Genomic DNA, 13,950 nt, shown 5'->3' on the forward strand with positions numbered 1-13,950 from the left:
AGAAAGTAGGTTGTAGCCATCGACAGAATGTCTATTAATTCGTCCTTAATGTCAGGGAAAAGAGAATCATCATGCTATATGCAAAGGACACAGATACGTGAGATATAGAATATGATCAAGATAAAACTAAAATTACATTAAGAATGTAAAATAAATTAACAGTGACTCCTCTCCCTTGGGCTTGGTTACTGTCTATATAAAAAGAGAAGCCTTCTGAAATGATTGGCCTTAAAAACTAGTGATTTGATCAAGAGTCTGAAAAGTCTGTAACACCTGACCTAATATTTCAAATTTGTGGGTCAAATATAAGAAAATGATCAAGGGTGCTGACAAAAATATATTTGCTAGGGTATTTATTTTTATTTTGTAATAGCAAAAAAAAAAAAAAAAAAAGGAAAGAAAATACGAGAAAGAAAGGAAAGAAAAAAGGAAGGAAGGAAGGGAGGGAGGGAAGAAATATCACACCCAGCAATGAGGACTGGCTTTGAAAACTATGGTCCAGTCATATGGAATTATGGTACAACCATATGAAATTTAATCACACCACTAAATTATGTTTATTCAATTAATATTTAAGGAAAACAAAAAATGCTCTTCTTAGGCCTCAATTCCCTTACCTGTACAACTGAAATAACACAATCTGCTTTTCCAATCTCAAAAGTTTGTTATAAAAATTTTTTTAAATCATATATTAAAAAATTGGGACATATACAAACTGTGAAAATGGAGGTAGATATTATCATTACGTTCATTTGCTAAAGGCCATTCTAGAATGTTAATATGGAATACACCAGTTAATGAGATTCGGTTGTTTTTCCCCACACTTATTTGTATAGTCTTTCACAAAAGGTTAAATATTGGTGTTTAGATTATATCACCTTTGAATTATACAAAATATTATAAATATTCTATCATTATTAACTAGATAATATAGATCATTTATTGAGAGAAATAGTTGTGACCAGAAACACACACACACACACACACACATACGTGCGCGCACGCTCACAAAGTTTGATATTCTGCATACTCCTTTCCCTGAGTATTTTTTTAGGAGATGTAGCTATGAAGTTATGAAACTTTAGCACACTGTCTAAGTTACAGAAAAAGCAATTCCAGTGGTTAATAAACATCAGAAAAGTTGTTTGCACAAAGACATGCAAACTAAACCATGTTGCCCACATGAAACTGGAAACAAATTTTAAGAGAGACAATACCGAGTGCCAGTGAAATTGTGACAGAAAGCTGCTACAAGTCTTTTAAAATTAATAACAGTCATATCTTCTGATGCAGCAAACCACTTTTGAGATGCTGATCTACCAGGAAAAAATCAACAATACTAAAGACATATATCTATATACACAATACATATGTGTATATACATGTATACATACATGTTATTATATCTAAATCTCTGTGTGCATGTGTATGTATACAAAATAAGTAGAAACAAGATTAATACCCAAAAATTGGCAAATGGTAAAATAAAATGTATTATAACAATACAATGTAATATGATGCAGCTATTAAAAAGAATGAATTATATCTACTAGGATTAAACCACAGAGATGCTTATGATACATTAGTAAGAGGTAAAAGCAAAGTACTAAGAAAGGTGCATAATATGATTTCATTTTTTACAAAATTATAAAAAAGAAAGCAAAACTCATCCCTGTTCACGATTATATATGATCATAGAGTAAAGTACATAAGGATACATAAGGAATTGCTAATGCTTATCTAAGGAAGAGAAAAACAGGAGGCAACAGGGGTGGCAGAGATTATTAACTCTCTTTTTATACTTCTTTGCAAAGTTTCAAAGATGCGGCTTCTTGTATAATTTTTGAAAAGAAACTTAATAAAACATAAAATGGAAATAAGTAGACACATACCATCTCCATCTACATGAGGAAAGCTTGCAGGCCATACTTTTTCTCACCTTCTCAGACAGAAACGTATAGGCAGGCACTCTGTTAACTCAAAGCCAATGCTATAATTTCATCCTGAGACAGCCCTATACTAATCCTGGACAGCCTGAGGCTACAAAAATGCTTTGCATCTCCAGAAATCCTGGCAACGGCTACAGAGGATTCTAGTTGTGTAGCCAATCAACTCTGTGAGTAGGCAAATTCTTTAGCCATCCTGTGCCTGCCTCAGTTTCCTCATGCATGTAATGGAGATGTGAAACTAGACTGGTAAAATCCTTCCCTAACAGATTATGACTGTATAAAACTTACGCACACTACCTATAGTCTCAACTTAAAGTATTTCTGTCAAACTGGCTAAAGCTGCTCCTGGGAGAATGTCATCCTAAAACAAAGCTGAATCGTTTCAGTTAAAATTCTGCTTCTTACAAACCATGTGAACCTGCGGTTTGTGTCCTGACACAATGTCCCCACTGCAGTCATTCTCAGAGTCTGTAAAGCCCTGTATATCACTCCAACTGAGTTGAGGATAGAGGTGATTTGGGTGAGGAATTGCTATTACAACAATAATAAAAGGCTTACGCCAGAGTTCCCAAACCATGTTCCATGATATACCATGCCAATAGTTTTCCCATGTAAAAGGGTTACATTGCCAAATAAATTTGAGCAATGTTGGGCATATCAGTTAGATTGTTGTTATCTACAATCAGAAGTATACTTGGCTTAATACAAAAGGATGCTTACCGAGCTGGTCAGATAGTTCTATCCTGTCATGAAGAACTAGGTGTTTTCTAACATTTCCTCCTGCCACATGCTCAGTGTTAGCTAATTCCCTCATGGCTCCCAGATGCTGGCCACAGCTCCATACATCACACACTTACACATCTGTGTCCCAAGAAGAAAGAGGAGCTGGAGCACAAGCATTTTCTCTTCATTTCTCTATATTTAGGTAAGAATATTTCCCCAAGAAGCCTTCACAGAATTCTTCCTAAATCTTACTGACAGAAGCTGAGTCAGATACCCACTCTTAAATTAATTATTGGCAATGGGTATTAGTTTGTACCATTGTTCCCAGCTGGAACATTGCTATCTAAACAAAATCAAGGTTCTCTTGGCAAGGAAAAAGGAAGAGTGGTTGCTGGGTGAACAATTAACAGTTTCTGCATACTGGTTAAAACAAAGTTAAAATGTTTCTATATTACAAGCCCCCTCAGAGTCTTTATGGTGCTAATGAACAACTGAATCTCCAAGAGAGGAATAACAGAGTAGTTAGCATTTCCCAAGCATATTTGACTATGAAAACATTCTTTGGAAGAACATTTATTATGATCTTCTGGAAGTCTATTATCCCACAGAGTGTAGTTTCAAAAATGTTAATTTAGAAGTGCCTCTTCTATAAGGTACCTTATGCTCTTCTTAAATACATGCTTAAATGAAATAATTTTGAGGAGGGAGTCGACATAAGATGTGAGTCACTTCTGCCTACATTCATAGGGATGATTTATTCTTCACAACTTTTCTTTTCAATATATGGTAATGGCCTAAAGATAAAATGCATTTTTAAAAAACTATTCTTGTCTGATGCCAGCCAGAAATAAAAGATGTACATTGAGTTTTGGGATATAACGCAAGAACCGTAAGTCACTTCTACCAAAAGGCATCCAGGTAAACAGGTTCAAAAAGAAACAATAGTGTCATAAAACTCATCACTGTCCTTCCCACTAACCTTAGCAAAAAGAGAGGAGAGAAAAAAATACATTAGCAAGAGTTTTCACCAATCCTTCTGGACAAACAACTCATTGTGTTAAGACTCTGGCTTTATTTTGAAACATGTATTAATGACAATCTTGCTCTAAAACACTTCCCCTTCCTTTGATTACAAATGTTCTTCCAACATTAGATGCCCACAGTTCTCCAATTAGTTAAATGAGTTTAAGTCACATTTTTGCATTTTACTTGCCCTTTCACAGGATCTTCCTTCCTTTCTGGACATAGCCTTTCGAGTCCCTTTCGCAATTCACCAGCCACTTAGTATCTTCCTGGAGCACTCTGGACCAAGTTTCTCTCCCAGTCTCTTCTCATTTGAAATTTCTTGTAATGCACGGAGCCTCGCATAACTCTTGAGAGTTTTTTTCCATCTGTTTTCCGTATGCTCTGCATATACTAAGACATTGCACGACTTGCGTGATTCATCACAGATACCTACATACTACATTCTCTGGCAACTGTGATTTTCTTAAAAAAAATTACTAATATAAAAAAATGAAAACACTGGCCCTTCCATAGTCTTGTAGACTCTCTCCCTCTTGTCACCTAGAGAAATACACTAGCACAAAAGCACCATTGTGTCACTGCCCACCTTTTCCATACTGACAACAATAAATCCCTCAGTCTTCATGCAAGTCGGTGAAATAAATTCCATCGGTGAGATTACAGGGATTGTGTGTCAAGGGAATAGATAAATGATACACCGGAGACTTAACAAAGTACCAGAATGGGAGTTCGTGACTGTTTGTTGTTGTTGAAAAGACTTATACACATGACTCTTCTAGATTCGCTTTAAAAATTACCCCTGAGCAAATACTCCTTTAACCTGAGTGCCATATCAAAGGCCTAGAAGGTGCGTGCCCTCAGCAACAGGGTGCCCTGGGTGTCGCGAAACATTTTCTACTTTCCTAGTCCGAAAGCAGAGATGCACCACCGCCTGCCTTGTGCTGGAGGTGGCAGTTTTAAACCTCATCCCTCTAAGTTTCAACTGGGCTTAAAAACTGCATGTTGCTTTGGGTTCCCAATGTTACTGGCTTTCAAACCCGAGGAAAAATAAAGTTTTAAGTCATTAATAATTCTTGAGAGAAATGTACTCTCATCAACTGGAATGACAAGGGTGAAATGAAAATTAGGAAAGCCTTCAAGATTTTCCAGGCGATACATTTTATCTTCTTGCTGGATTTCTGACAGTTCAGAAAGTAGGAATCATTGTCCTGTTGAAAACGTTCTTGCTTTCCCATGGGAAGAAGGAGCAAGCTATCTGATCAGGGTGATAGAAATCCACTGGTACATCAAAATCTGGTCCTTAACTCATTTGCTGTTTGCCCTAAGAATACTCTCTGGTGGTCCTTGTGGCTGCAGCGTTTACCCAGAGATAACTCGCAGATTACAGTCCTAACCTTACCCCTAAAGTTTGCCATGAAATGTCTCACTGTTATTATTATTTTCACATCACTCTAGTATAGCAACAGTCTTTGGAAACAAATGACCCCATTCTATTTATAGCATTCTGTTTTTAGTAGTGGTATTTCCACTTACAAAATATAGTAATTCTTGATCGCTAAAAATGTCAAGTCGCAGAACACGTAGCATTCCTACCCGTGATGTTAAATTAATGCTGGCAGCGAGCTGCACTTTTTTTTTCCCTAAACTGGAAAAGGGTTAAATCTTAAAGTCAAGGTATAAATTTCAAAACTAAGCTCTGTTTTGATTCAGGAACATGAAAACATTGTTTCTATGGAGTCAGAGCGATTCTGACGGCAATGGGGAAGAGTTTCACAGCTTTTCCATTATTTAAGAGACCTGACCTAGGGCCTAGGGAAATAGAGATCTTAGCTACATTAGGCTGCTGCTAATAGATGTGTACCCCAAACAGTAACACAATCCTCACTGGCAGCTTTACTTTGCTAGTAAATTATCTACTGAAGGACGTTATACGTCCTGAAAACGAAACAGTGTTACTTGAAATTGCAGAAACTATGCCAGGCAGAGACTTTTGCCCACGAATGAGAATAATTTTTTATTGGGTAAACTCTAAAGCAAGCAGTCTAGGGCCAGTGGGTGTGCTAGGAAATGGCATTTTAACTCTTACCAGTCAGTAGTTGGAACGGAGCATGCTGGGTCACATAATCAATGATGTTCTAGAGCCAGACCATACTGGCTAGTGAGAGCCACTGTTAAATATTCAGGAATACTGCAAACCACAACTGTTGTCAGCTTGCAGTATTCCACAGTAGGAATGTACACCATGGAAATTGACAAATATTACAAATGGGGCTTTTTTCCCCCTCCTGAGAGCCAGTTTACCGGTACGCCGCTGCACATAGGCTCAAGCAAACAGAATAACTTCCAGAATTGAGAAAATGTTTCATCTTTCCTAAAGAGCAGAACCAGAAATCAACCAGCCAATTTGAAAGGAAATAAAATCACGAAAAAAAAGACTTTATGTTGCTAACTTAAAACAATTCTTAATCCTAGAAAAGCTTTCTCCAAGTTTGTAATTTCACATTCATTCCAAGTGACATGTGTAGAAGGACTTAGCTCTTGCTTGGTACTGGGGTGGGAGAACAGGATGACTTTTGCTCACCCTAGGAATACAGTGTTGGATATCTACAATGTGCAAAGTTAAAGGGGGAAAAAAACCTATTACGAGCAACAGCATGAAAGAGGAGTGATTATTTTTCAAATATTTAAATATAGGTCACAGAGTCTGCAGAGATGCTCACTGAAATGTTAATTACATTCAATTCAACTTGACAAATATTTACAAACAATAAGTATTGTTGAATTGAATTGAAATGTTAACATTTATCCTCCTGTGATATTTCTCTGCAAAACTTAGAAAATATCCTTTGACTATAAATTAAATTCCACCCTGAGATGAATGTTAATTTTATAATACATATGATGATTAAATATTTATATCTAGCCTCTTTCAAGACACCTGTTATTGAATTGCTTAGCAGCTTAGACAAAATAATGTGGAGATTCTACCACACTTAAATAGTATGAGAAAATACAGAAAAGTGAACAGAGCTTTCTGACTTTTATTTTAATTTAATGATCAACCGTGAATATTTGTGGTAGACGGTTTCATTTTTTTTACCACTAGGTAGTTATCGCCCTACTTCTGATAGAGGCGCTTTAATCCTATTTCTACTAAAGACACACTCCTCACCTACTTTCAGTACATAGTCTATAGGAGGAATTGACAGTCTCCTCAGTGCCAAGGAAGGTCATATGACTCACCGTAACTAATAAGAATGTCACATTTCCCTGACAACACACTGATTCAGAGATGGACACTTGCCTCATCCAAAAATAATTAAAACTTTCCTTAGGATTGTTGAGAGAGGAGCACTCTCTCCTTTTGACCTTGAACTTGAGCCTGGGAGGATATAGATCTAAAACTCCTGGCAGCTAACTTCTTACATAGGAATAAACCCAACACGAAGGAAGGCACACCTGACAGATGAAGAGACTGAGGCCTGGTGATATTGTTTAAGCCCCTAGAATAAACCATTCCAGAAGTCGTCACTACGTTAGCTTATAAGTAACATGAGATAATAAATTATCTTTTTTTGTTTGTTTGTATACAATACCTAGAGTCAAGGTTTCTGTTGCTTATCACCAAAAGAATCCTGATACAATATTTACAGACTTTTAAAACTACTTCTTAAGCTACAGTTACCAGAATTGCTGACTTCTTACAGTCTTCTGAAAGCACCAAAGCCATCCTTTTACCTGTCCTTATATCCAAGCCCTTTGTCATGTAACCTTGCAGTTCTTCCTGCAAAATGTCAGAGTTTACTTCCTGCCTCTTGACATTGAGTTTGGCCATGTGATTTGCATTGGCGATTGGAACACTAGTAGATATGATGCAATCAGGAGGTTAAACGGGGCTTGGCTTATTGGGCTTCTGTCAGCACCATCAAGAGAACATGTTCTGGCAAGCCTGCTGGTCCAAGGAAGATGTGAGACAGGTGGAGAAGAGACCCAGACCTTCCCCCACTACCCCATAGCCACCGTCATATGAGATAAAGCCACTCCAAACTTGCAGACCTCTTAGGAAAAAAATTGTTGTTTTAAGATACTGCGTTTTCAGACAGTCTGCGGTGCATCACTGTTGCACAGAATGTTGCACAGAATACCCACACGACTCCCAGTATAGAAAGAAGAAATTGTTTTAAATCTCTAAGGACATACTTCAGGTTTTTGCAAGCGAAATGTAAACAGGGAGTGAAAGAGAGATTATCTAAACCAGAGATCACAAACTCTGATGCCTACAGTCGCCAAGCATATAAAAAAATAATAACTAAAACTCATAGAGCATGTAGTATATGCCAGGCACTGTTCTCAGTGTTTATAAATATCAGTTCATTTAATCCTCATAACAATTTTTGAGTTAGATGCTGCTGTTATCTCCATCTTACTGGGATGAAACTGAGGTACAGAAAGGTTAGGAAACTTGCCCAAGTAACAGTTTGTACATGGTAGAGCTAGGTTTGTGTCCTGGTTGCTCGCACTTCTATGCTGTAGTAAAATACACCAGACAAAAAACGGGAGGGAGTGGAGAGGACTCTAATTCTCCGGAGAGTCGCACATCATGTTCAGTGGTTTGTCACCATGTGGGAATGAGAGCATTCTGATCTTTCAGTAGATGCCAAAAATCTAGATTTTTGACAAATCTCTCTGTTCTAAATATTTTAAATGTTTGATTTTTTTTTTTAAACACCATGAAGGTTAACCCTATAAAGTCCAGGCCCAGCAAATCACATTTAAAACCAAGTTTGGTCATGAAACCAAATTCGATCATGGCCTGCCCATCTGCACCCACTGACCCAGGCTTAGCAGCAGAGTCCTGTTCAAGTGGCAAACATCCAGCATCTATATCTCAAGAGCTTTTCTAAGGTCTTTGAAAATGGTTTCAAAAGTTTCGTCTCTAATGTTACAACACAGCAAGCAACCAAGGCGCTCCCACATCACTTTTACCTGTTTGCCTTTATATCAGCCCTGCATTCTCGAGACCTGCTTTTCAGGTCCTTGAAGTCACCGTGATCTTTCTCACATCCGGAGGTTTGGGCTATGTGTCCCCTCCACTTGGCTCACTCTTCTCTCCTTTCTTCATTGAGGGTCACTTCCCCCCAGGAAGCCTCTGCCGATGCTCCTCGAGAATATACCAGGGGACCCTCCTGAGTGGTCTGGAGCACCACATACCTCCCCTTACCAAAAAGTAGGTTCCCTTATATTTTGTCTGCTTCGGTGCCTGAATGTGTCTCTTACTAAGCTAGGATCCTGGGGGGCGGGGCTAAGACTGCTGTGTTCACAGTTCCTCACATACAGTAGGTAATGAAAAAGTGGTTATCAGATGAAAGAAGGAAAGCACTGATGAAAGAACATGTGCAGCCCTTGTAAATATTGCTTTCATTGGGTCTATTACAGATAGACAGACATGGACACACACATACACACACGTACCTAGATAAAGCAAGAGCACGATTAACTCTTTCTTCAAGGCCTACTGTGCCCAGGGCCTTCCAAGTCATCCAGAATTTGAATGCGTCTGGTCTCCTGCTACACTGGATCGACTTATCTCCTGTGTCATAGCTGACATCATAGAATTTATCCTGCTGGAAGAGGTAAGATGCCTTGGCAGAGTAGCATTTCTTAAGAATATCCTTTTAGATAAAAGAAAAAGAAGAGGAAAGAAAGATTGTAAGACTGTCAATTTGATCCTTTTGGATAAAAGAAAAAGAAGAAGAGGAAAGAAAGATTGTAAGACTGTCAATTTTTAAAATATACTTGATTTAGAAATCAAATACCCATAAATATAACCTGTGTGATATTCTACTATTTTGTGCCAAAGGCGTTTGGTCTTATTCTATGACTGCCATACATCAGGAGCAATAGGTATGTAGTAAGTTGGGGACACAGATTACCTACTGTATTTCCAAAAAATTCTCAGAGTTGAGAATGCTAAGTCCATCCTCAACAAGTGTATTGATGAATAATGAGAAGCTTTGAGACAACTATGTCACCATCTGTATGACATCAAGGTGGGCCAATTTCTTAAAATGAAAAAAAATAATGTATGTATAACTCACTCAAGGCTCCATAATGGGGGGGGAAACCTCTAACATATTATACATACTTTATACAATTTCATAGGCAAAAAACTAGGCTTTTAAAACCTTTTCTTTTCAACTCATAACCATATCGGAAAGGGCAGGAGTGACAATAACCCAGAGATAAAACACCTGAGGAAAGATCTATGGAAGAGTCAAAAAAGTGCCAACAAGTTTTAACCACCACAAAATATCAGCTACAATTCCAAAGAGTTTTTTGAGTTTGTCTCACATTAGTTTTATTTGCAACTAAATTCAATTTGCATTTACTGACTGGTTACTTCTCACCAAGCATTGAACAATAATTCACCAGTTTATTATCATTCTAGAGTCTTTACTTTGACTTCAAATGATTAGAGTTTAAGCCCTGTTGACCTCAAGGTCATTTGATATCTGCAAAATCCTGGATTTTCTAACTTGTTCTTCATAGCCCCCATAATTCCCCAAGCATCTTCATTCCCAGAGAATACCTATTAGAACCATTTGACCCTCACCCAGCAAAACTAAACTACTCAATGCTCCTTAACCACTAGATCATGTCCCATTTGTATCTTTGCTCACACCATTTGCTTGACCCTGTCTCTAATTTAATATAATAATTGACACATTCAAAAGAATACATCTAGCATATTTATAAGTTCTAAAGTTTACTAACACCAAATAGTTTTCCCTCTTTAACTAGATCTGCCCTTCTTTTGGCTTCATCTCAAGTTCTGCTTTCCCTCCAATTTCTTTATCTGCTCATCCCATTCGACTCACTTCCTCCTTTTACATTTGGCTGCATTCGTTGGCTTTACTCCTTCCTGTGCTGCCTGTCCTGAATGAGCAGTCTGCATGTATTCTCTCCTAGTGTGGCCAAGCACGTTCTTGGGGGCAGGAATCATTTTTTATCTAGGTCCATATCCATAGAGCTTAACAATGTATTGGGTGCAGAGGAACCTAACTAAGCAATGAGGGTAATGATAACACTCCCCACATTCCACACTTTTCTCACATTCCCCTGACATGTAGTATGATCAGAATAAACACAGATATATAAACATCTCATTTGGTGCATCTTCCAAACCTCAATGCTGTATAGGAAGCTATGGAGAAACTCCAAGAAGTCATAGAGGTCCTAGAAAATGATCCCTCTGAACAGAGAACTTATTGAATGTATTCGTTTGACTGATCAACTTGTACTTAAAGAATTTAAAAAATCTCAAGGTATCACATTTCAAATAAAAGCATGTATTTGCTGTCTTAATAGCAATATTGTCTTGTGTGAACACTAAGCTGGGTAATGTATATAATGTATTCTATTACCATAAAGCATGATTTTATACAATGTAGAAAATATATATAACGGCTATAACCAAGAACTCCAAAATCTCACTTATCCAGTATCCAAAATAAACTGAGTGTAATATAATAATTAAAGAAATACTAGCAAGCCTTCAGTCTGGCTCTGGTGGATGTTATTAGCAGACATTGGGGAAGAGTAGATTGCTCTGACCTGAACATTAAGGTAGAAAGAGCACCTTACTCTTTAAGCTACTTTCACTCTATCAGCAATCTCTCAACTCCAATCACAGCTGCCACCACTGCATCTCCCAACCCTCAAATGTCAGGAAATTTGGTTATTGTTTCCATAGCAACCACAGCCTGACCATACATCATAACATTAAAAGGCCACTGCATATATTTTAAGGACAAAGCATGCACGTACACACTTGTATCGCATCATGATTATAAATTTACTTTTGTCAACCATGAAAGATTCCAAAAAATTCCCAAAGCAGATGAACTTTGGACATGTCTTGGGGAGGTTTCAGTGACTTATTCTAGTGGTTGAAAGGGAGAGGAAGCCCATTCATTATCAGAAGACAAACTGCATCATCATAAGCAAACAGAGAAGAGGAAAGCCAAGAAAACACAGCAGAGTGAGTGACTGTCCTGCGGCAGTGACACTGTTAATTTCATTGCACTGAAAAATCCTCCTGCCTTGGGAAGGTTTCGTAAAGAACAAGTGGAGGCTTGGGATTTACTTCATTGAAAACAAATGAAAACTTTCCCCCCAAAAGGTTTTGCTTTGCATTTTAGTTTATGTTCTTGTATTAAAATGAACGAAATGTCTTTAGTTTGAGATACACACTAAGGGAAGATGCTCAGATCTCCAGAGACAACAACATTTTGGAATAAGTATAGTAGAAGTTTACATTCTTCATGTTTTTAACTGTAAAATACATAATTAGTTATTATTGCACTATCAAAGAGAAGGGCCATGTTTATATTGCTCATCTTTATACACATAATCCTCACAGGAAAATAAATACTAGTTATGTGAATTCCAGAGACAAGTATTCAATGAGAATACTAATTGCTTTATGTTGTGATATCATCTCAAACAATTCTCAGGAATTAGTACACAATGTATGAGCATTCTCAAAGTGGCAAGTGAGAGAAATGCAATCAAAATAGCTTAAGCAAAAAGGGGGTTTTTTATAGGCTCATATTTTTAAAAATCCAGACATATATAATATTCAGGCACGGTTGGATCCAGGATTAAACTTGGAATCTGTCTCTTTCTTCTCGTTCTAGTTTCTTCTACATTGGCCTCATTCCCAAAGCAGAAAGCTGGTAAGAAGACTTGGAACTGGGGCTTGAAGTGGGGCCTGTGAGCACAGAGGGAAGCTCCATTTGGAGAGAGATGGGAAAGACAAAAGAGACAGCCTCTGCCAGTGATGCTACCCAAGCAGTGAGACACTGTCAGCCTCCGTCTGAACCTTCTGCTGCTCAAAACTAGCAGGAAGCCAACTGGCAAGGGAGCCTGGGAAATGTGGTTTGCAGGAGTCAGGCCTCTTTCAGAACAAGGCAGAAGAAGGCTGAAGAATAAATTATGCAGTAAAGAATAAACTGGCAAATGACACGCACACTGCATAAGTACAGAAACAACAACTTTTTTCACCATTTGTGTTCATGACAGCTAACCTAGCACATAATCACAATGGCCGGAACCAACATTTATAAAGTTCTTACTAGGTGCTAAGCACTGTATATGTACAAGCTCATTTAAATCTCATGTCGTATTATTTTTTCAATGTCCATGCACATGTGAAGAGACTGCAACACAGCAAGGTTTGGTTAATTACCTAAGATCATGTCCCTAGTAAGCAGTTTCATACCAAGGCTGCTTGGATTCAGGGCCTCAACTCTTTACCCTCTACTCTCTACAGCGAGTACTTAAATATATGTGGAAGACAGTGCTCCATAAACGTTTATTAAGAGTTTTTAAAGAGGTCGGTGAAAAAGAAAGTGGCAGTAGAGAACTCAATGAATCAGAGGTCAACACAACTAACATCGTGTCAGATCCTTACTTTTTTCCTGTTCTACGACTTCTGGTTTTACTATTGGTAATATCTTGTCTATGAGACATTTTGAGATTTTTCTAAGTACTTGTGACTCTGGTAATAGTTAAGGATATCACTAAAAACACATAATGAATCAGTAGGTTGTATGTTTTCCTTGTCAAGATCAGTCATCTTCGATTTCCACATGCCAGAACAGACTCTGCAGTCTCTTTCCCAGGAGTCGATGACCAACCACATGGGTCTATTTTAAGTCTTCACTCCTTGTAATCACGTGTTCAGCTAAGCAAACAAAAGCTACCAAGAACTCTTCCCGTTTGGTTCTTCCCATATTGTCCCATATCACCATTATTTAGGCAAGAAATTGCTTACACTAAATGCCTCAGAAAATGGGTATATTAGTCATCTTTGTATCAATTCATTCCAAAATTATGTATTGAGGACCCATTTAATAACGAGCACTATGATGCTAGGAGTTTGGGCATATGACCTCATTGGAAGTACTAAGCATCTAGGCTAACATTTGTTGACTGAATGTGCAAAACTAAATTTAGGCTGTGAATAGCAGAAAAGCTGGGTTGTAATCTAGAATATAAAAGTGAATTAAAAAAAAATAAAAATGAATTTTTAAAATGATTATACCTTCTGACACTGGCTTTATTTATTTATTGAGTGAACATTTTGAGAGGCTTAATATATGCCAAAAGCTGCGCTAGGCACTGGTGCTGTAATGGAAATAAGTTGCTATCCTTAAGGAGTTTAAGATGAAGATAGGAACAGAAAAAA

At 37.7% G+C, this 13,950-nt stretch overlaps 1 protein-coding gene across 3 annotated transcripts in view; it reads right to left on the reverse strand.

The window, feature by feature from the left end:
* GADL1 (glutamate decarboxylase like 1) overlaps nt 1-13,950 on the reverse strand; it is a 151,626-nt gene that overhangs the window by 59,166 nt on the left and 78,510 nt on the right. For all 3 annotated transcript variants that reach the window (XM_015596856.2, XM_025039184.1, XM_025039186.1), the window contains one exon: nt 9,171-9,370. In XM_015596856.2, coding sequence (XP_015452342.1) covers nt 9,171-9,370 — 200 coding nt within the window. The remainder of the gene's footprint in view (nt 1-9,170; nt 9,371-13,950) is intronic.

This window comes from Pteropus alecto, unplaced genomic scaffold, assembly GCF_000325575.1.
Source record: "Pteropus alecto unplaced genomic scaffold, ASM32557v1 scaffold10, whole genome shotgun sequence".
NCBI lineage: Eukaryota > Metazoa > Chordata > Mammalia > Chiroptera > Pteropodidae > Pteropus > Pteropus alecto.